This window comes from Chiloscyllium plagiosum, unplaced genomic scaffold, assembly GCF_037043375.1.
Source record: "Chiloscyllium plagiosum isolate Xiang-an unplaced genomic scaffold, Cpla_swu_hap1 HiC_scaffold_5, whole genome shotgun sequence".
Classification (NCBI taxonomy): domain Eukaryota; kingdom Metazoa; phylum Chordata; class Chondrichthyes; order Orectolobiformes; family Hemiscylliidae; genus Chiloscyllium; species Chiloscyllium plagiosum.
In genome coordinates, this window is record NW_028270143.1 from 76,058,803 (window position 1) to 76,083,062 (window position 24,260).

General features: G+C 43.3%; 1 protein-coding gene across 1 annotated transcript in view; it reads right to left on the reverse strand.

Moving 5' to 3' along the window:
• LOC122549976 (sorcin) overlaps positions 1-23,981 on the reverse strand; it is a 46,503-nt gene extending 22,522 nt beyond the window's left edge. The window contains exon 1 of the mRNA XM_043690297.2: positions 23,839-23,981. Coding sequence (XP_043546232.1) covers positions 23,839-23,862 — 24 coding nt within the window. The 5' untranslated portion in view covers positions 23,863-23,981. The remainder of the gene's footprint in view (positions 1-23,838) is intronic.
• Between the last annotated feature and the right edge of the window lie 279 nt (positions 23,982-24,260).

The following is a 24,260-nucleotide window of genomic DNA, read 5'->3' on the forward strand; positions in this document are numbered from 1 at the left end:
GCAGAACTTTACTCATGACCCCTTATACATCAACAGCAAGAGGTGGAACGAGTGGAGAACATCAAGCTCTGGGAGTGGTCATCCACAACAAATTTTCTTGGACTCTTCTTGTGGACGCACTGGTTACAAAGGCCCAACAACATCTCTTCTTCCTCAGGCAGCTGAGGAAATTTGGCATGACGGCGAATACCCTTGCCAACTTTTATAGGTGCACCATCGAGAGCATTCTGTCTGGATGTATCACTACCTGGTACAGCAACTGTACCATTCAAGATTGGAGACTGTTAGAGAGTGGTAAATGCAGTCTGGACAATCACAAACGCCAACCTCCCATCTATAGAATCCATCTACCAGGCCTGCTGTCAAGGAAAGGCCTCCAGCATTCTCAAAGGTCCATCCCACCCTGGCAATGCTTTCCCACAACCTCTACCATCAGGGAGAAGGTACAGAAGCCTGAACACACGCACCAGCTGGTTTCAAAACAGTTTCTACCCTACTGTTGTTAGAATACTGAATGGACTCAAACTCTTTAACATTCGCCTGTACCTGTGTTTTTTTTGCTGTTGTTTACCTATTATTTTCTTATCAATGCTACCTAACTATGTGATCAGCCTGTATTGCTCGCAAGACAAAGCTTTCCACTGTGCCTCGGTACACGTGACAATAAATTCAATTCAATTCAATACAATACAAAACCAACTCTGCTGTTCTCACCAGCTTGTTAGCTCTAGACACTCAGTTTAGTCTTTACAGAGTGTGTATCAGTTATTCATTTTGCTAAATCAAAAAAACAAACCACATGACTTGTAAAAAAGATCTTGAATTTGTGAACGTGGGAGCAAAGGAAATTTGGGATTTCTTAATTGAGAGAAGAATTGAAAGTCTCATTAAAGATGCATATCTCTACTGATCAGAATACATTCAAAAAAGGATTCAATAAGGCCACACTTCACAGTTAGTCAAATTTAGTACAAAATAAATGCCACATTTTGTGGCCAAGCACAAACTAATGGTTCTGAAGAGAATTTTAATGCTTTTTGTCAACTTAGATTATCCTTTCTGATGAAGTTACAATCACTTTCAAGAATGTTATAGTCCTATAAAGGGCTTTAGTTAAAAGGGAAGTAAAAATAAATTCTTTATCTTGCAATGTTTCTCCATGCTCATCAACATCCCTGGCTACAGGCCATACACCTCTAAGGACTCCCAAGAGACATGTTAAGTGGTTAAACTTTTCTCATATTCTGTGGCCTATCATATGTTGTGAACAATTTACAGCTTATGTACGGGATGCTATTGTAATAAACACCATGTCAGTAAAATAGAAAAGCTCACTTGTGCAACTCACTCATGGCTGTAGAGTGTGTATGGTGCAGATTGTCAGAGCTTAAGTTAGCACTGTTTTTGAGGGCTTGTGAAACTCTGTTGTTAATTAGTTGCATGTCTGACTGTTTACTTGCATTTTCAGAATTTGTACCAAGCAGCACTGACAGTTACTTGGATACCACCCCAATCACTGGGTACTGCTCAAAATCTTTGCCCCAACATTTCAAGCTTAAAGCTTGATACGTTCGCTCATTTTTAGTATTGTTGGGTCAGAAACTTCTTATATATTAAAGTTGTTGCATCTTTAAAGGAAATACACATGCAAATGCCAGGGAGATCAGATTTTCCTGGTTCCATAATTCTATTGGTCCACTGTTACATTCAGGCCCCATTTCCTGAATGGATCCACAGGGAGGTTCTTGGTGAGTAATCATAGAAATCCTGGAGCTGGGCTGTCCAAATGTTTGAAAGAAACAAGTAGCATAGCGTGAAACATCTTTTAGAAAAACAAGTTATTATTGGTGCTATTTTCAGCCATGAGATGTTGGGGCGAAGAATTTTTAATTATATTAGAAAACAAAATGGCAGAAGTATTTTCTTTTAAAAAATGTGATAACCAAAAAGAAATAAAACCAGACAAAAAATGAAATCCAGCTAAATTCACTTCTCAAAACTGGATGTGGAGGCTTCTGTTAATCTTCAATTACTTATTGTCTTCAAAAATTCTGGCCAAATTTGTATATAGCTATTTTAAGTGTAGCTGTTCCATGAGCAATCTCATCACGATCATTTCTGGAACTCTACCCACAATTCCAATGCAATTGGAAGTTTCTAAATTCTTTGACCAACTTTCTCACAATATATTGTGATTTCCCATTAGAACCTGCTCACAGCTAAAGGCAGCTTAATAATTTTAATATTAAATAAAGAAAGAGAGAGTCACTCAACAGTCATAACTAAGTACATTGCTCATCCGACTAACTGTTTCTTATATTGACTCTATTTTATATGATGGAGGACGGGGGAATCTTTCAGCAATCTCAACCACCATTGCACGAGCACTGATTGATTATAGTTGTTGGACAGCTCTAGTCTCCAGTGTGGCCCCTTGATTTATAGGATAACGTAACAAGGAGCAGAAGTGGGCAATTCATTTCCCTCAAGCCTGCTCTGTCATTTAATATGAGCATGGCTGATCTCAACTCAGCCTGAACTCCACCTTCTTGCCCACGCTTCATGATCCTTCAACTAATTAAAATCTCTGTCTACCTTCTCAAAATTTACTCAACATCCTGACATCCACCACACTCTGATGTAGTGAGTCCCGCAGATTCATTACTCTTTTAAGGAAGTCATAGAGATGTACAGCATGGAAACAGACCCTTCGGGCTAACTCATCCATGCCAACCAGTTATCCTAACCTAATCTAGTCCCATTTGTCAGCAGTTGGCCCATATTCCTCTAAACCCTTCCTGTCCATATACCCATCCAGATGCTTTTTAAATGCTGCAATTGTACCAGCCTCCACCACTTCCTCTGGCAGCTCATTCCATACACACACCACCTTCTGTGTGAAAATGTTGCTCCTTAGGTCCCTTTTAAATCCTTCCCCCCTCACCCTAAGGTTCCTTTTATATCTTTCACCCTAAACCTATGCCCTCTAGCTCTGGACTCCCCCACTCAAGAAAAAGACCTCTTCTGTTTATCCTATCCATGTCCCTCATGATTTTATAAACCTCTCAGGTCACTCCTCAGCCTCAGATGTTCCAGAGAAAACAACCTCAACTTGTCCAACTTCTCCCTATAGCTCAAATCCTCCATCCCTGGCAACATCCTTGTAAATCTTTTCTGAACCCTTTCAAGTTTCACAACATCCTTCCAATAGGAAGGTGACCAGAACTGCACGCAATATTTCAAAATTGGCCTAACCAATGTCTTGTACTTTTGTACTCAATGCTCTGACCAACAAATGAAAGCATACCAAATGCCTTCTTCATTATCCTATCTACCTATCACTCCACTTTCAAGGAACGATGAACCTGCGCTCCAAGGTCTCTGTTCAGCAACATTCCCCAGCACCATAAGTGTACAAGTCCTGCCCTGATTTGCCTTTCCAAAATGCAACACCTTGCATTTATCTAAATTAAACTCCATCTGCCACTCTTCAGCTTGTTGGCCTATCTGATCAAGATCCCTTTGTAATCTGAGGTAACTTTCTTTACTGTCCACTACATCTCCAATTTTGGTGTTATTTGCAAACTTACTAACTATAACTCCCATGTTCACGTCCAAGTTATTTAAATAAAATGACGAAATGCAGTGGACCCAGCACCAATCCTTGTGGCACTCCATTGGTCAGAGTCCTCCAGTCCGAAAAGCAACCCTCCACCACCATCCTCTATCTTCTGCCTTTGAGCCAATTCTGTATCCAAATGGCTAGTTCTCTCTATATTCCATGAGATCTAATCTTGCTAACCAGTCTATCATGAGGAACCTTGTCAAACGCCTTACTGAAGTCCATATAGACCACATCCATCACTCTGCCCTCATCAATCCTCTTTGTTACTTCTTCAAAAACCTCAGTCAAGTTTGTGAGACATGATTTCCCACGCACAAAGTCATGTTGACTATTCCTAACCAGTCCTTGTCTTTCCAAATACATGTACATCCTGTCCCTCAGGATTCCCTCCAACAACTTGCCCATCACCAATGTCAGGCTCACTGGGCTATAGTTCCCTGGCTTTTCCTTACCATCTTTCTTAAATACTGGCACCATGTTAGCCAACCTCCAGTCTTCAAGCAGCTCACCTGTGACTATCATAATTTCTTACATTTTAAATCTGCTGTCCCTTATCCTAAGACTATGGCCTCTCATTCTAGATTGCCCCACAAGAGGAAATATCCTTTCGACATCCACTTTGTCAATCCGTTTTAGCATCTTTCATATCTCAACTAGATCTCCTCTCATTTTCCTAACCTCCAGACAGTGGAGGCCCAAACTCCTCAATCCTTCTTCATAAGACAAGCCCTTAACTTCTGGAATTAATCTCATCACTCCCCGCTGAAATGCCTCCAATGCAACCAGGCCAAACTTTTTCGCAATATTCCAAATGCAGACTCACTAATGCCTTGTACAGCTGCAGCAACATTTCCCGATTTTTCATACTCTATTCCTTTAACAATAAATGCCAAAAATCAATTTGCCTTCATTATCACCTGCTGTACCTGCATACCAGTTTCCTGCGATTCATACACGAGGATTGCTAAGGCCATATGTGGAGTACTGTGTAAAATTCTGATCACCCTGCTTTAGGAAGGAGGTTTTTAAATTGGAAAGATTGCAAAAAATATTTATAAAATGAGGTTTCTGAGACTGGATGGTTTGAATTATAAGGAGAGGCTGGGACATTTTTCACTGGCGCGTAGGAAATTGAGGGGTGACCTTATAGCAGTTTATAAAATCATGTGGGGCATAGATAAGTTGAAAAGCAAAAAGGTCTTTTACCCAGGATATGGGAATCTAAAACTAGAGGGCACAGGTTTAAAGGTGAGAGGGAAAAGATTTAAAAAGGGACTTGAGGAGCAACATTTTCACACAGAGGGTATGGAATGAGCTGCTAAAGGAAGCAGTAGAGGCGGGTACACTTACAACGTTTGAAAGGCACTTGGACAGATACACAGCTCAGAAAGGTTTAGAGGGACATGAGCCAAGCACAGGCAAATGAGACTTGTTCTGTTTAGGAAACCTGGTTGGCACGGATTAGTTGGACAGAAGGGTCTGGTTCCATGCTGTATGACTCTATGACACGCAGATCCCTCCGCACTGAAACACAGATTGAGAGAGTATTTAATTATATAGCTTAATTCTAAATAACTGTTACACTACTTTCTTTTAGTCACTATTATTAATCTTCTATAGAATCATTTGCCTCATTTCTTCTTAGCTTATGTAGCATTCCCATTTTCTCGAAGTTCCAGACCCTTTGAAGAAAAATACATTGAGCAACTCCCAAACATTACTTCCTGATTCACCATTTCAGTTCACACATTTCCTTTCTTGGTGCTGCCAACGTGTACTAGGGGGCGTATTTCCCACATGGATTCCTCAAGAAGAAAACAGCTGCTGTTTTCCCCCAGCCTCACCCCTATGCCTATGCAGTTCTGGTCTCCAAATTTGAGGAAAGACATTCTGGCTATTGAGAGAGTGCAGCGTAGGTTCACGAGGTCAACTCCTGGGATGGCGGGATTACCTTACACTGAAAGACTGGAGCGACTGGGCTTGTAAAGCCTTGAGTTTAGAAGACAGAGGGGCTCTGATTGCGACATACAAGATTATTAAAGGATTGGACACTCTGGAGGCAGGAAACATGTTTCCGCTGATGGGTGAGTGCCGAACCAGAGGACACAGCTTAAAAATACGGGGTAGACCATTTAGGACAGAGATGAGGAGAAACTTCTTCACCCAGAGAGTGGTGGCTGTGTGGAATGCTCTGCCCCAGAGGACAGTGGAGGCCCAGTCTCTGGATTCATTTAAGAAAGAGTTGGATAGAGCTCTCAAGGATTGTGGAATCAAGGGTTATGGAAATAAGGCAGGAACAGGATACTGATCAAGGATGATCAGCCATGATCATATTGAATGGTGGTGCAGGCTCGAAGGGCAGAATGGCCTATTCCTGCACCTATTGTCTATACAAAGGTGGTTGTAATTTACTGACAGTGGCTTGGGTGCAACACGTTGGAGATTTTATTTTTAAGACAGTGGGTTATAAAGAAATTCTCTAAGGCAAAAAGTAGCAGATTTAATATCAATGTTCAAAAGGAGAATAGATAAACTCTTGATGGATAATTAGTGGAGTGGGGTGAACAAGATGGTAGCAAAGAGGTGACAAGTACTCGGAGCTGACAGCCAGCTGTTTCTGTGCTATAAGATTCTGTTTGTTGTAAAGTTCTCTCCAAATATTATTTTATGTTTGAAAGAATCTTATCGATACTGACAATCTTGTTGTGCATTTATGAAGTGACTGCTCTGCATTGCTTAATCTGGATGATGACAGTAGGATCAGGCGATTTGATTGTGCATGGACACAATCAGATAGCACCAATTTCATCATTATCTCACTGAAGTCCTGTAATAACCTGCAGATTCTGGAACATCCAGCAACGGAAGGTTTACTATAGCAAACTTTCTAAGAAAAGTGTCTTCCTCAGTTACAGTGCTAGAACTAAACCGGTTTCAGTAATGCAACCTTTAAAGGTGGCGTAATTCTGCGAGGGCAGATAAACAACAGCATTAAAACAAAACAGTTTCACTTTTGCTTTGTGGCTGCAGTACTTAGCAGCTTTGACTTTAAAAGAAAGCTAGTTAATCAGCTTTTACACTCCAGCGTATAGCAAGTTACCTTACAGTGTCCACCAACTGAGAGCACCTTGGCTACCACCACTTTAACCGTCCGTGACTGTACAATCTGCTCCTCAATCTGGGCTCCATTCACAAGTCAACACTTAATGTCCGGATCCATAGACATAGTACAAACTAACTGCTTGAATAATTTCCTGCAGGACCAACTAGATGACTTCATCCAGGCTAAAAGCAATTCCCTCAAACAACATGATCCACAAGTTAAGTGTAAAATGTGCTCTTATATTCCAGTTTTCTTTCTTGACAGCTATTAGGAGAGTAAGCCTGTACTAGAATGAACGTGAATTAAAAAGTGTGTGTGTTATTTTGTATTTAAAGACATTTAGTATGGAAACAGACACACTGTAATTTTTTTGAAAATTCCATTGTTTCTTAAAACATATAGGAAAGTAATTTCCCCCCGCCCCTATTTTGTAACAAGTCATATTCCCAGGCCTCAAAAATTGCTTCCAATTTCAACATTCAAATTTAAATTTAAAATGTGATTGAAATGCAGAACCCTTGGTTGCAAATGTGTCTAGTTTTCTAGCTCTTGTATTTCTAGCTGCTGTTAGATTGTTGTATAATGAAGAACATTGTAGTAGGATCTGGTAGGCCACTGGCCCCCTCAAGCCTGCACTGCTGTTTAAAAATAAAGGCTGATCTTTTACTACCCTGAATCCCTTAATTCCCAAGATCCATTTTTTGATAAATTTGGGATTACAAGTCTCACTTAATTTCCTATTTAAAAAAATGTTGCTTTCCTCACCTTTGAAGTGGATAAAATTTCAGCCCAATTTTTTTTTATATATAAAAGGAGCATTTTTTTTCCTGTAAAAGTTACATCTCTGAAATAAAAAAAACATTTTCAGCTTGTTCTGCCTTACTGGTTTTGAACACATATCTAAATAGAGTATAAATTGTGTAAACGCCACATCTGTTTGAAATTAATGTGTTTATGCTTCTAACATTACTTGTGCAGATTTAAAAATGGAGAATGCCACTCAAAATGCAAAAACTCTTTCGCGAATCAAAATTCAAGATACCATCATTCACCATACAGCAATATGCAAATCTATAGATTACTTGGAAACTAAGTAAATATTTAGCGACCAGAAGTTACAGTCATGAACTCTGCAGGCCAAAAATATGGCTATCAACAGCAAAAAAGCGAAACACTTCAGTTTTTTTTGAAAGCATGCAAACTGTGAGGCAGTTTTCAGCTATGTTTTGGAGCAAATAGCTCAGACCCTCAAGGGGTTTTGTAGTGGTGTGCTTCACATGTAGCATGAAGGCGTTGGCTGTGGGCCGACATATAGATGAATAGACTGCCATTTCTCTTCAAGAAAGGAATTTAATCATGTTGCCATGTGACTAGTCAACCACAAATGTAGCAATACAGCAGGTACAGCAGATTGTGTAAGTAATCTTAAGAAGAAAAATATTTTCCTTTCAGCTGATAAGCCCTGAAATCTGTGTGTAAGGCCAAGGAGAATCATGACCAAATCCTTGGGTTTACAAGATTAAGACCTTGCCGCAACATCTCCACAAAGCTCCTCACTGGAGTAGAGCCAACTGACAAGGCGAGTAGGGAACAGTTCAATCTACAATGCCTCTAGACCAGAATCAAAAGACCACTCCAACTACTGTCATCAAGCTGCAGGACGCAGACCATGCCTGTGAGCACACACCGAGACCGAGCCACAAACCACTGTCGACACATTCACCAAGGTGTATTAGAGAATGGGCCGCACACTAAACAGATGGGAAACTTAGATTCTCCAGTAGCTCTCATCCTGCCACACAAAACGATCCCACAAACATCAGTGAGCCCCTGGACGACGTCACTCATTTCGCATACCTCCTGTGCGAGCAGTCATTGACACTGAAACCCAACGTCGATTCCAGTGCCAGTGTAGCCTCCAATGCTTGAGGAATAGAGTGTTCAAAGTCCGAAATCTCAAATCCAGTACTACGTTCATGGTCTACAGAGCAGCTGTGATCCCCATCTTCCTCTGTGCATCAGAAACATGAACCGTGTACAACAGACAGCCCAAATTACTGCAGTCTTATCACCAGCTCTGCCCTCACAAATCCTGCAAGTCATCTGGTAGGATAAATGCACCAATGTGAACATCTTCTCCCAGAACAATATCTCCAGCAGAGGCACTGGTCACATGACCAGCTGCAGCAGATGGTCCACACTGTCCACATACACAACATGAAACTCCCCAAACAAGTGCTCCACTCCAAGCTCCGTGATGGTAAGGGATCACTGGGAAGGCGTAGGCTATGCTACAGGACACCCTGAAAGCCTCCCTAAACAAATACAACAGTTAGGGCTGCATGGTGCCTCAGTGGTTAGCACTGCTGCCTCACAGCACCAGGGTCTCAGGTTCAATTCCAGCCTCAGGCAACTGCCTGTGTGGAGTTTGCACATTCTCCCTGTGTCTGTGTGGGTTTTCCTCCGGGTGCTTCGGTTTCCTCCCACAGTCCAAAGATGTGCAGGTCAGGTGAATTGGCCATGCTAAATTGTCCATGATGTTAGGTGCAGTAGTCAGAGGGAAACGGGTCTGGGTGGGTTACTCTTTAGAGGGTCGGTGTGGATTGGTTAGGCCAAAGGGCCTGTTTCTACACTATAGGGAATCGAATCTAAAACATCGACACAATGGAGTCACTTGCCCTAAGAACACACTCAGGCTTGGGCTGATAAGTGACAAGTAACATTCACATCACACAAATAACAGGCAATGAACATCTCAAACAAGAAATAAATCATTTTCCCTTAATGCTTAATGGCATTACCATTGCTGAATTCTTTATTATCTAACATCACAAATGTAACTGGATCAGTCAAATAAGAACTGTAGCGACAAAAGCAGATCAGAGATTGGGAATTCTGTGGCAAGTAATTAACTTCCTGACTCACTAGGGCCTGTCCACCATCTTCGAAGCACAAGTGTGTTAGAATACTCTTCCCTGACCTGGATCAATGCAGCCTAAACAAGCCCAGGTATCCAAGACAAAGTCGCCACTTTATCAGCATCTCACCCCCAAGTTCACTCCTCCACAACCTACACACTATGGTGGCAATGGTACCACAGGCAAGATGCACATTAAATTGCTAAACCTATTTTGACAGCACCTTTCAAACCCACAACTTTTACCACCTATGATAAAGGAAAGCCAATCCACTGAAACACCACCGTCTTGAAATTCCTCTCCAAGCAACATGGTCTTGTCTTGGAACTATATCATCGTCATCCTCTCACCGTCACCAGGTCAAAATCATGGAATTCCCTTTCTTTCAGCATGGTATGTGTACCTACAGCACATCGAGGCGATGCCTCTACACCACTATGTCAGGATTGGAGAGTGAAGAGTAACAAATGCTGTACTTGCCACAAATGCCCATATCTTGAAAATAAATGTCAGATTTTCAAGTTTTCTACACGCACTAAACTGTTCCATTATCCAATACAGCCTGTCAAAATGCATTTTTCAGAAGACTGACAAGAGACAACTGTTCTTTATCCAGACTCCCCATTTCAACATTTCATGACTGTAAGATAGGCAAAATGTGTTGCTGTAAAAGCGCAGCAGGTCAGGCAGCATCCAAGGAGCAGGAGAATCGGCGTTTTGGTCATAAGCCCTTCTGCAGGAATGAGGAAGGTGTGCCAAGCAGGCTAAGATAAAAGGTAGGGAGGAGGGACTTGGGGGAGGGGCGTTGGGAATGCGATAGGTGGGAGGAGGTTAAGGTGAGGGGGCGGAGAGGTCGGGAAGAAGATTGCAGGTCAAGAAGGCAGTGCTGAGTCCGAGGGTTGACTGAGATAAGGTTGGGAGAGGGGAAATGAGGAAGCTGGAGATATCTGCATACATCCCTTGTGGTTGGAGGATTCCTAGGCGGAAGATGAGGCGCTCTTCCTCCAGGCGTCGTGTTGCCATGGTCTGGCGATGGAGGAGGCCAAGGACCTGCATGTTCTTGGCGGAGTGGGAAAGGGAGTTAAAGTGTTCAGCCACGGGGTGGTTGGGTTGGTTGATGCAGGAGACCCAGAGGTGTTCTCTGAAACGTTCCGCAAGTAGGTGGCCTGTCTCCCCAATGTAGAGGAGGCCACATCGGGTGCAGCAGATGCAGTAAATGATGTGTGTGGAGGTGCAGGTGAATTTATGATGGATATGGAAGGATCCCTTGGGGCCTTGGAGGGAAGTGAGGGGGGAGGTGTGGGCGCAAGGTTTGCATTTCTTGCGGTAGCAGGGGAAGGTACCGGGAGTGGAGGTTGGGTTGGTGGGGGGTGTGGACCTGACAAGGGGGTCGCAGAGGGAGTGGTCTTTCCGGCACGCTGATAGGGGAGGGGAGGGAAATATATCCTTGGTGGTGGGGTCTGTTTGGAGGTGGTGGAAATGACGAAGGATGATACGATGTATCTGGAGGTTGGTGGGGTGGTAGGTGAGGACCAGTGGGGTTCATCCACAATTCATTCACTTTACTAACACCTTCCACCCCGACCTCAAATTTACCTGGACCGTCTCAGACTCCTCCCTGCCCTTCCTAGACCTCTCTATTTCTATATCTGGCGACCAACTCAACACGGACATTTACTATAAACCGACCGACTCCCACAGCTACCTAGATTACACCTCCTCCCACCCTGCCCCCTGTAAAAACGCAATCCCATATTCCCAATTCCTTTGCCTCCGCCGCATCTGCTCCCAGGAGGACCAATTCCAATACCGAACAACCCAGATGGCCTCCTTCTTCAAAAGACTGCAATTTCCCCTCAGACGTGGTTGACGATGCTCTCCACTGCATCTCCTCCACTTCCCGCTCCTCCGCCCTTGAATCCCGGCCCTCCAATCGCCACCAGGACAGAATCCCACTGGTCCTCACCTACCACCCCACCAACTTCCACATCCTTCGTCATTTCCACTACCTCCGAACAGACCCCATCACCAAGGATATATTTCCCTCCCCTCCCCTATCAGCATGCCGGAAAGACCACTCCCTCTGCGACCCCCTCGTCAGGTCCACATCCCCCCACCAACCCAACCTCCACTCCTGCCACCTTCCCCTGCTACCGCAAGAAATGCAAACCTTGCGCCCACACCTCCCCCCTCACTTCCCTCCAAGGCCCCAAGGGATCCTTCCATATCCATGACAAATTCACCTGCACCTCCACACACATCATTTACTGCATCCGTGCACCCGATGTGGCCTCCTCCACATTGGGGAGACAGGCCGCCTACTCGCGGAACGTTTCAGAGAACACCTCTGGGACACCCGCACCAACCAACCCAAACGCCCCATGACTGAACACTTTAACTCCCCCTCCCACTCCACCAAGAACATGCAGGTCCTTGGCCTCCTCCATCACCAGACCCTGACCACACGACGCCTGGAGGAAGAGCGCTTCATCTTCCGGCTAGGAACCCTCCAACCACAAGGGATGAATGCAGATATCTCCAGCTTCCTCATTTCCCCTCCCCCCACCTTATCTCAGTCCCAACCGTCGGACTTAGCACCGCCTTCTTGACCTGCAATCTTCTTCCCGAACTCTCTGCCCCCTCAACCACACCTTAACCTCCTCCCACCTATCGCATTCCCAACACCCCTCCCCCAAGTCCCTCCTCCCTACCTTTTATCTTAGCCTGCTTGGCACACCTTCCTCATTCCTGAAGAAGGGCTTATGCCCAAAACGTCGATTCTCCTGCTCCTTGGATGCTGCCTGACCTGCTGCGCTTTTCCAGCAACACATTTTTCAGCTCGGATTGTTAGCTACTGCAGTCCTCACTTTCTCCGATCTTATAGTCATTCAAAGATTGGTGATTTGCAAGCTTGCTATACTTTACACCCAACACATATTCCACCTGCCAATGTGAGCCAGAAAATGAGACAGACATAAAATCATCAAAACTTGGCCTTTGCCTCTTGCCTATCATTTATAATTCTTGGATGTTAATGCCAAGGGATCGAGAGGGTGTGCCCATGTCAAACAGAGAGGAATGCATGCAAGTAACTGCATGCTAATTTCGAGGTTTTCTACATCAAATCTGCACATTTAGGCTGGAGGTACTTGCTGCAAATCCCAGAGATATGCTCAAACTTGGGAGGCCACCCTGGATGTCACATGGAAAAGAGGAGTGACAAATTAAATAACACATTCACATTTGAATGTAGATTTTTCTCCATGGCATTTGATATTTAATTGGATTTTTTAAAATAAATAACTTTAACTAAACCTATCCATTGCGAAACTGATGAAGTGTGATAATGCCGGATTTACATCCTCTCTGATCATTACTGTCTACTGTCAAGGAGCAGTAATCTCAGGCCAGGAGCAAAATCACCATTTTGTTTCTGTGGGTTTCTCAACTGGCAGGTTGGGTTACAATGACCACTAAACTCTCAGCTAGCTTTTGATTCGCAAGTTCTTCAAGTGAAGCCAGATGTCATCGGGCTGAAGGACTCCTACAGTAATTAACAGGAAACTTTAAAGCATCTCAGATATGTTCTAATCTGCGCATTTCAGAAATGCTACAAAGTATGACAAGTTAAAATATAAAAAAACTCTCCCATTGTTTATAAATTAAAATGTGAAACTTTGCAACTTTTACATAAAAGTTTTAGAATCTGAGTGTACAAGGGTGTAACTTTACTGAAGTCACTATGCATCTCATGTTTGCAAACCAGAGTTTACCGCATTGATGTTTTAATTTGTAGTGAGGCTTTCATTATTATATACCAAATGTAAATATAGAAAGTCCAGTACTTTTGAACTTAAAGAATTAAAGATTTGAAACAGATGCAGACGTTTTCAAAAAAAGACTCCTTGGAGTTTCAGCCTCAAGGACTGTCTTGGGGACAGAAATGACTTTTTGATTTGCCATGGAGCATTTAGAACAACAGGTCACATAATGTTTAGACACATGCCTGGAGCTTTCATTCAGTGACCTGTCACCCCAAATGCATCAAATCAAAAAGCCTTTTCCCTCCCATTGCCAATACGTATACCAATAAAGAACAAAAAGCTTGAAGAATAGGGGTGCAAAAACTTCTTCCTGCTCTTATTTTTTTTCTTTTGGAGTTGTTAACAGCAGTGTCTTTAATTCCTGAAGACAATTGTGCAAGTTTGACGATCAGGGCTCAGGTTGAGAAATGTCTGTACAGTCCTTACGTGCAGTGTTGCAACCAAGTGTTTCCAGTTCAGGTGTCATGTCTTCTAACCCAATATCAAAACAGGGCAAGATGTAGGAGCAAAAGTATGCCATTCCACCCATCAAGTGTGCTTCACCTTTTAATGACTGATCTGATAATCCTCAACTCCACTTTCTCACCTTGCCCCCATTAGTCAATTCCCTTAATGATTAAACATGTTTCTCAGTCTTGAATATACTTAATGACTTAGCCTTAACAGCCCTCTGCAGTAAAGAACTTCACAGATTCACTACCCTCAGAAGAAATTCCTATCTTAAGTGAGTGACCCTATACTCAGATTACCCACTCTGATCTTAGACTCTTCCACAGGGGAAACAATTTCTCTGCATCTAACCTATCTTCCCCCCAAAAATCTCATGCTTCAATAAGGTAGCCTTTCATTCTTCTAAACTCCAATGAGTACAAGACCAATCTATTCAGAAGAAAATCCCTCATATCTGGGATCAACCAAGTGAACCATCTCTGGGCTCCCTCCAATGCCAGCACATCTTTCCTCAGACAAATGGGACCACAACTGTTCACAGTATTCTAGGTGTGATCTAACAGCGTCCTGCATAGTTTTAGCAAGACTTCCCTATTTTTAACTGCATTCCCTTTGAATTAAAGATTAACACTCCATTTGCTCTATTACCCGAACATGGATCCTAACTTGTGTGGTTTATACACAAGGACTCTCAAATCCCTCTGTGCTGCAGCTTTCTGCAGTTTTAAATAACGTTCAGCTCCTCCATCCTTCCCATTGAAGTGCAAACCTCACAATTTTTCACATTACACTTCATCTGCTGAACTTCTGTCCATTCAATTAACCTGTCCATATCCTCTGTGTCATGCTCACTGCTTGCCTTTCCACCTTTTTGTCATCCACAAATTTGACAATAATACATTCACTTTCCTCATCCAAGTTATTAATATCTATTATAAATGACTGTGACCCCAGCACTGATCCCTGTGGCACTCCAGTAGTTGCTGGTGTTTCAGGATGGCAACCACAGACTGCACATTTTGTTTCCTTTAGCAGCCACTCCAAGGCTTTCACTTGTGAAATTGCACTTTAAACATTTGACAATCTGTGCTCAAACTTACTTTCCATTGAGCAGAATTTGACTATTTCTATGACTACTGTTAAAACTAACAAAGACGACTTCCACTGAGTCAGTTATGACTGATTTGAAATGTACCTTCCGAAGATCAAACAGCAATATAAAGCCCACGTCACCACCTAACCTGAACTGTTTGATTAATCATTTAATTATCTTTTTCCACAACAAAAAGTATACACTTGCTCTTATCCAGTAACACTTAATTAAAAATCAAATAGAAAAGCTGCTATGTTGGCAGGAAATTTATCAGTGACCGGAGGAGTTATAGTGACTGTAGCCCCAGGTGTATTTGCACAATTATAAAATTATAACCAGAAGAAATGATTCTAGATGGGATTCAGAGAATGAAGCTACTTTAGTCTGTGTCCCGTCAATGATTACTGTTCACTCCACAATACAACTCATTCAGATTTTACCATAATAATGCTGCAAATATGGGAGTAATAGGAGGTAGACGCTCTGACAGAATAGCCTGATAGGTGAAACTCTGTAACCCACCTAATCTGTCTAATGAGTAGCTTAGCAATATACACCGATAAGGTTCCATTGTTGATTCCTCGCCTTTGCAATCGAAGCTTAAATAGGAAGTCCACAAAAGCTTGCACCACTTCTAGAGCATGTAGCAAGGAAGATCACCCAGGGTCTATGATAATTATATAGAAATATAATTATATAGAAATTCCAGCTATATGTATATATTTGGCCAGCTGATGGAACAGCACAAGAGCTCAGTTTTGGATTTCCCATCTGACAGTAGCTTACAAATGCTCACATCTGAATTAATGACAGTCAGACGAGATACTTAAGATCACCTAATGCCTTTGGAACTTTACTTCAATAATGGTGAGACTACTTCAGAACATTATCATGCTGTACAAAGAGGAATAAAGATTAACTGATACATTTGCTAAACAGCTTCACCACAGAGGATCTCTACTGAGGCACACATTTCACAGAGGATTCAAATTAGGAAGGTAATCATTGGCTTTAGTGTCACGCTGTTTACCCATAATGCCTGTGCTTGCTGACCAGAACTGGCAATGTTGGAATTTTAAGATTCTCATCCTGGTCTTCAAAATTCCTGTACAGCCTCCACTATCCTACCTCAGTAATCTCCTCTACCCCTGAGATCTCCAGACTCCTTCTATTCTTGTTACTTGCACATTGCTGGTTCTGTTTATCTACTAATTGCTTGGTCTTGGATATTTTCTAATCAACCTGCTCAGAGATGTTAACACACATTTCTGGAGCAGGTGGGACTTGAATCCAGGCCTTCTAACTCAAGAGATGTGGACACTACCACAAGAACCCTCTCATCCTGCACTTAGTATTCTCAGTCACCCATCCAAGATCTGAATCTGAAGGAACACTGTCAAGTCCTTAGCAGGTCAGGTCACGTCTCTGTACTATCATCTCAGATTTGTAGCACCTATGACATTTGTTTTTGACCAATTCTGTAACTGGGTATCTGGGTTTTGTTCACGTTCTTGCGAAACTTCTTGGAATATTTTAAGATATTAAAGACACTATACAAATGCAAGCTGTTGCAATGCACATGCCACACACTTCAAGATGCATAGATTCTCTGCTATCAGAGCCCAACAGATGATGCTGTTGCTGCGAGCTGGAATGTAACAATGGTCCTCCATTGGAAATGTTGTCATGCCTATGGACTGATTAATTTATACACTCTTGTGATAGTTCAAGTCTCGCAAATGTACCAGGATGTTTTATACACTGGAGTACGAGAAAATATTTATCGATATTCCTGAGGAGATGAACTGTCTCAGTTAAGCTGTTTATTTAATCCAAGATAGCAGAGTAATGGAATGATACAATTTTTCTGGAAAACATGGGTATCCTACAATGAGTTTAATAGTTCCTGCCCTCTTTATTCACATTAGTGAACAAATTTTAAACGAAAAACATTCTCCTTCTTCACATTCACTCCCAGGATCTCTGAAACTAAGTGTGTAGACAGTATTTAGCATCATGTCAGTATCTGTCCAAACTTGAATCAACATCTAAACAATCACGGAGGTCAGCTTAGCTTGATGCTACTTCTAATTCAGTATGCATGATTGTGCTAGATTATAGTGCACAGCTGAAGTCAGACTGTAGCTTGTTGTTGAATTAGCTGGACTACAATAATTGTGTGGCCAGCACACATTTCAAAGTTCACTAAGAATCTTGAAATTTGATGGATAATAGTAGTGAACACAACCATCTCTAGTCATTACAAAATATTTTTTTCCTCTTTCTTTTGAGCATTTCTTTTATCATAATGCATAGCCTTGAACAGCCAAGTGAAAAAAGAAAATAGGAAAATAAACAAAACCATAAAAAGAAAATCAGATGTCAACATTTCAGAGAAAAGAAACTCTTTCAGAAACATTTAGATATTTTCTAAATCATCCTGTTCAGAGACGTTATCACACACCCCTGGAGCAGGTGGGACTTGAACCCAGGCCTCCTGACTGAAGTAGGATCACTCACACTGCACCACAAGGGACCTTAAAAAAAGGCCTAATTTACACATACATTTACAAACAATACACAGCCTGTCACAGAGATATTAGAATTTTCCTTGTCAGGGAGTTGAATCCCAGTCTCCCACATGACAGGCACCCATATAAATAAAGGGATACAGAACCATGTGCATGTAGAAGGGATGAGTTTGTAATGGCATCATGGTTGAGATAGACATGGTGGGCCAAAGGGCCTGTTCCCATGCTGTGCTGTTCTGTGTTCACTATATTAATGAGGAGTCATGGCTCTTGGACCACAGAGAAACAAAACCTTTCTGCAGAGGAGGCCTTGTAGGTGCGCAGGTCTTCTTTGTTGATGGCTGCCAGGTAGTTCAGCATTCATCATCTTAATAGATTTTCTTTGACTTCTGTCATTAATAGACAGAACTAGCCTCCTGAAGAATTCTGAAGAAGGGCTAATGCCCGAAACGTCGATTCTCCTGTTCCCTAGATGCTGCCTGACCTGCTGCGCTTCTCCAGCAACACATTTCCATCTCTGATCTCCAGCATCTGCAGACCTCATTTTCTCTTCTGTCATTAATACAGTGGTACAGCGACTCATGAAACTTTTCACTGTTTTTTTTTGTAAAAATACACGTGACAAATTGCTATTCTATTTGAGTACCTCACTGTATTATTCTTTTATCAAATTTGAATTATGAGCTGGAAATAACTGATGGACTTTAGGACAGATTGTGGGAAAAGGAAAAGAACAGATTAAACATGCTTTCTTTGTAGGGCCAGGCCTGGAGGCTAGTTGCAGGCTAAGTCTTAATGATAAAAGGTTTAACAAATACAGTGACCAGAGGAAGAGCATTGTGTTTAAACAGATAGCATAAGTTGGCTATTAGTTAGGGTCTCTCCCAAATAATGACCCATGTTCAACTGGCAGTTGTTGATTGCTAATTGAGGCATTGGGAAGAGCCCATCAGTCAACTGGACAGAACCAGAATTAAAGGTTTTTTCAACCAAATTTTCTGACACAGCAAGAAGATTTGAAAGCTCCCTGTCTAAACTCATACATCAGCTTCCAAAAGCCAAAAAGAGGAGAGCTGAGTTATAAATATTGCTGATGAAAGGCTTTTGCCCAAAACGTCGATTCTCCTGCTCCTCGGATGCTGCCTGACTTGCTGTGCTTTTCCAGCATCACACTCCCGACTCTAATCTCCAGCATCTGCAGTCCTCACTTTTGCCTTAGAAATATTGCTGTCTTTTCCTGGCTGAACGAAGAAGGTGACCCAAATTAACATTACAGAAAAACAGCCAAGGAGTCTGAAGCAATGCATCATGAAAGCCTTTAAGCAACGTGGCCAGTTTGTTTTTTTTTAAATCTCAACTGTCTTTGTCTGCCTGTCTTTTGTGTAAATGGGGCTTGGAAGAAAAGTATTTTGGGTTTAAAGCACATGTATTAATCACCTTACTGTGTTGTTTCAATTTTTTTGTGTATGGAACAAGCTACCAGAGGAAGTGGTGGAAGCAGGTACAATTACACTATTTAAAATGAATAGGAAGGGCTGAGGGACCAAATGCTTGCAAATGGGACTAGGTCTGATCGGGATGTCTGAGTTTTAGAGACAGAAGTCAAGGCTACAATACTTAATGAATTCTTCGTCTTAGGGTTTGTTAAGGAAGAGTCAATGAAATATCAAAAGGAGATGGAGTGAAAAGTGAGAAACAAGACTTACATGAAAGACTGACTGTGCTTTGAATAGGAAAGTCACTTGATGCAAATGGTTGCATCCCTGGTTACTAAAGGAAGTGAGGCTGGAGGTAACAATAGGGCTCACCATAAACATCCAAACTTCCCTAGACATGATGGAGGTGCCAGAGGATTCGATCCAAAAAAAAGCATGTTTCAAAACAACCAGAGAAGTCAGGTTATATCATAGTGGGTAAGATTTTAGAAAGCAAGCAAAGAAAAGGTTTAATTATGGAGAGTCAGCACAGATCGGTAAAGAGAGATCATTTTTGACAAACTAATTGTTTTTTTGATAACGTGTTAGGGAAAACTGTGAGGGGTTTACAGCAGTTGATGTTTTCATGAAGTTTGACAGAATATCACAGAACAAATACTGGTTAACAAAATTGATGGTCACACGAGGGTCAGTATCAGCTTGGGGAAAAAAAATGACATAAGCGCAGGAAACAGCAAATTGTTGTAAATTGTTTACCCAACTAACTGAGGGATGGTAGGCAGTGCTGTTTCACATGGGCAATGGTGGGACCATCGCTTGTTTTCATATTCTTTTAAACAAATGATGTGGATACAGGAATGGAGTCAAATTTCAATATCAGCCAACAATACCAAACTAAGAAGAATGGTACAGAATAAAATTGATCCTAACTGATTGTCAGTTTCTTTTTGTCTTATTGCAATTTGCAGATGAAACTTAAATAAATTGGAGTGGTGCACTTTGGAAGATGAAAAAAGCAGCAACAATTTCGACTTTATAGCACCATTCTAGAGAGTTTATAGGAACAGAGGAACCTATGTTCAGGTGTATAGATCTCCAACAGTGGCATTCTATATGGACAGTAAAAAGTCATATATAAATTGTGCTTTATAAATTGGAAGTATTAAATATAAAAGCAGAGAAGTTACACTGAACCTTTAATAAAGCTCCAGTTAGGCCACAACTAGAGTATGTGTCCAGTTCTCAACACTACACTTTAGAGATATTATGAATACCCTTCAAAGGATGCAGAGGGCACTTACAAGAATGGCTTGAGGGAATAGGAATTTTAGTAGTAAAGTTGGGTCGGAGATTATTTGAGCAAAGGTGGGTCTACAGGAATTTGATAGAACCATACAAGATTATGACAGATTTAAAAACTGTAGACAAAGTAAACTGATGGTTCAATAGTTAAGGGACACAGATGACATTTTGGGCTAGAGTTAGAGGGAGATGACAGAACTTTTTTATAAATCTAGCAAATGGCAAAGATAGGAACTCACTGTCTCCACGGATGGTGGAAGCAGAGGAAGTCCAAGATTATAAAAAGGAAGTAGATGAGCACTAGAGATATATAGGAGGAGAAAGTGAGGACTGCAGATGCTGGAGATCAGAGCTGAAAATGTGTTGCTGGAAAAGCGCAGCAGGTCAGGCAGCATCCAAAGAACAGGAGAGAACGGCTTATGCCCGAAACGTCGATTCTCCTGTTCCTTGGATGCTGCCTGACCTGCTGCGCTTTTCCAGCAACACATTTTCAGCACTAGAGATATATAAACTTGTAGTGCTAATTGGATAAAGCTAGTGAATGGGATGGACTAGATCGCTCTCAAATAAAACTAAAATTTGGGCATTGGAGATCAAGAATTTTTAAAAATGTCTGGAGAAACGGTTATTCTTACAGAGCAAAATTGTCACCCAGCCTGCTAATGTAAATGAGCACCAAATAACCAGACTGGAAAAAAAAAGACTACAAGTAAATTTCTGGTTTACCTGGAAGGGGTGTTTGGGGTTTTAAATAGCGAGGAGAGTCGAGGTAACAGTGCACATACCACATGGTTGCACGGGAATCTGCCTTGTAGGGTTGAAGGGGTGGTCGAAGAGACATTGCAGAGTGAGGTGTGGGCAAAGGGATGCCTAATGAAGGGGAAAATCAAATGGAGAGACATCACTGGGAGAGATGTTGGGGTCTGGGGGCTGGAAGATGAAATGATGTTGGGGATGGGGCAAGGGGTAGATGAAGAGGTGTTGGGAGAAGATGAAGTGATGCTGGGGAGGATCAGATGAAGGATGCTGTGGGTAGGTAAAATGAAGTGATACTGTGAGGGGGAAAGAGAGTGAAGTGAAGGGGTGTGGGGAAGGTGAAGTGATACAGTGAGGGATGGGAAAGATGAAGTGATTATGTGGAGGGGGAGGAAGATGGTGATATTGTTTGGGGGAGTGAGATGAAGTGATACTGTTGGTGGGGGGGGAGATGAAGTGATACTCTTTCAGGGGGAAGAGATGAAGTGATACCGTTGGGGGGGAGAAGATGAAGTGATACTGTTGGGGGGGGGGATGAAGTGATACTGTTGGGGGGGGGGGGATGAAGTGATACTGTTGGGGGGGGGGGATGAAGTGATACTGTTGGGGGGAGATGAAGAGATGAAGTGATACTGTTCATGGGGGGGGGGGGGAGATAAGTGATACTGTTCGGGGGGGAGATGAAGTGATACTGTTCGGGGGGGGAGATGAAGTGATACTGTTCGGGGGGGGGGGAGATGAAGTGATACTGTTCGGGGGGGGGAGATGAAGTGATACTGTTCGGGGGGGGGGAGATGAAGTGATACTGTTGCAGTGGAGGGAAGTGATGAAGTGATACTGTTGCTGGGCGGGGGGGGGGGGAAGATGAAGTGATACTGTTGCTGGGGTGGAAGAGAAGAAGTGATATTGTTGCTGGGGTGGAAGAGATGAAGTGATACTGTTGCGGGGGAGAGCTGAAGTGATACTGTTGCAGGGGGAAAGATGAAGTGATACTGTTGCAGGGGCAATGACATGAAGTGATATGGTTGCAGGGGGGAAAGAGATGAAGTGATACTGTTACAGTGGAGGGAAGGGATGAAGTTATAATGTTGCTGGGGGGAAGAGATGAAGTGATACTGTTTGCTGGACGGGGGAGGGGGGGAAGATGAAGTGATACTGTTGCACGGGGAGAGATGAAGTGATACTGTTGGGGGGGGAGATGAAGTGATACTGTTGGGGGGGGGGAGATGAAGTGATACTGTTGGGGGGGGGAGAGATGAAGTGATACTGTTGGGGGGGGAGGAGAAGAAGTGATACTGTGGGGGGGAAGGAGAAGAAGTGATACTGTTGGGGGGGAGGAGAAGAAGTGATACTGTTGGGGGGGAGGAGATGAAGTGATACTGTTGGGGGGGGAGGAGATGAAGTGATACTGTTGGGGGGGTGATGAAGTGATACTGTTGGGGGGGGAGGAGATGAAGTGATACTGTTGGGGGGGGGGGAGGAGATGAAGTGATACTGTTGGGGGGGGAGATGAAGTGATACTGTTGGGAGGGAGGAGATGAAGTGATACTGTTGGGGGGGGGGAGGAGATGAAGTGACACTGTTGGGGGGGAGGAGATGAAGTGACACTGTTGGGGGGGGAGGAGATGAAGTGACACTGTTGGGGGGGAGGAGATGAAGTGACACTGTTGGGGGGGGAGGAGATGAAGTGATACTGTTGGGGGGGGAGGAGATGAAGTGATACTGTTGGGGGGGTGATGAAGTGATACTGTTGGGGGGGGAGGAGATGAAGTGATACTGTTGGGGGGGGGGGGAGGAGATGAAGTGATACTGTTGGGGGGGGGAGATGAAGTGATACTGTTGGGAGGGAGGAGATGAAGTGATACTGTTGGGGGGGGGGGAGGAGATGAAGTGACACTGTTGGGGGGGAGGAGATGAAGTGACACTGTTGGGGGGGGAGGAGATGAAGTGACACTGTTGGGGGGGAGGAGATGAAGTGACACTGTTGGGGGGGGGAGGAGATGAAGTGACACTGTTGGGGAGGGGGGGAGATGAAGTGATACTGTTGGGGAGGGGGGGAGATGAAGTGATACTGTTGGGGAGGGGGGGGAGATGAAGTGATTCTGTTGGGGAGGGGGGGGGAGATGAAGTGATACTGTTGGGGAGGAAGAGATGAAGTGATACTGTTGCAGGGGCAGTGACATGAAGTGATACTGTTCCTGGGGGGGGGGCGCGCTAGAGAGAGAGATGAAAATGAAGAGATGTTGGGGGTGATGGAGTAGACCAGAGAGTCGCAGAGGGAACGGTCCCTGTGGAATGCTGACATGGAGGGAAAGGCTAAAGGACCTTTTATTGAAAGCAAATCTCGTTACAAAGATTCAGGGGAAATCCAGGAGGCACAACACAGCAGTGCTGCCCAACCAACGACTTCCACAGGTGAAACCTCACCAGAGAGAAGCAGGGCTGAGGACGGATCCACTGCTTCACACATTAGAAAGCCACACGCCAGTAAGTCGGGCCGGATTACCGGAAGATACTGTGCCCCCTTTCTTCAGTTTACACCAGAAAACAATGTCCCCAATGCGGTGAACGTCTGCACAATAATCGACGCAGGGACGGTATGAACTTGTACAGCGCGAATAAAATGAAAGCAAACGCGCTGAAAACAGCGCCTCCAAAATCCCCGCCACCAGGAGGAAAACACAGAGAAAATTTACATTAACTTCTGGCTGAACGTCCAACTACAGGCGGTCTCTTGTGCTTACAGCTTAGCCCCCCCCACTCCGTTTGCACTAAGACCCCTATCGTGCCGAATACATACCGCCCCATATCCAGGATAAGCCATTATCAGAGAGTAAGGCACCAGGTTCCGCTATAGAGACAGACAGGGACAGCTCCGCTTCCTCTTCCCCAACTCGCAACAGTCACCGGGCTCACCCTCACCCAGAGGGAGGGGGAGAAGGAAACTCCTCAGAGCCAAACAACCTTCACACACAGGACATTTCTCGTCTTTACATAGCGTTACGTTTGATTGATTGTATTTGAATTTTTGAGAACATGATTACTCGATCTGAGTAAGTCCTTTTTTAAAAACATCTGCGGGGTTTCTCCTCTCCCCATCCACCTCCCCACTCCGGGAGTTGGTATCTCCCACCATGTATCGGGTGTGGTTTCCCATTCAGCCACTCTCGGACGGAGCGGAGGGACCAGCGGGACGGGAGGGGGGTTTGGACGTGAACATGT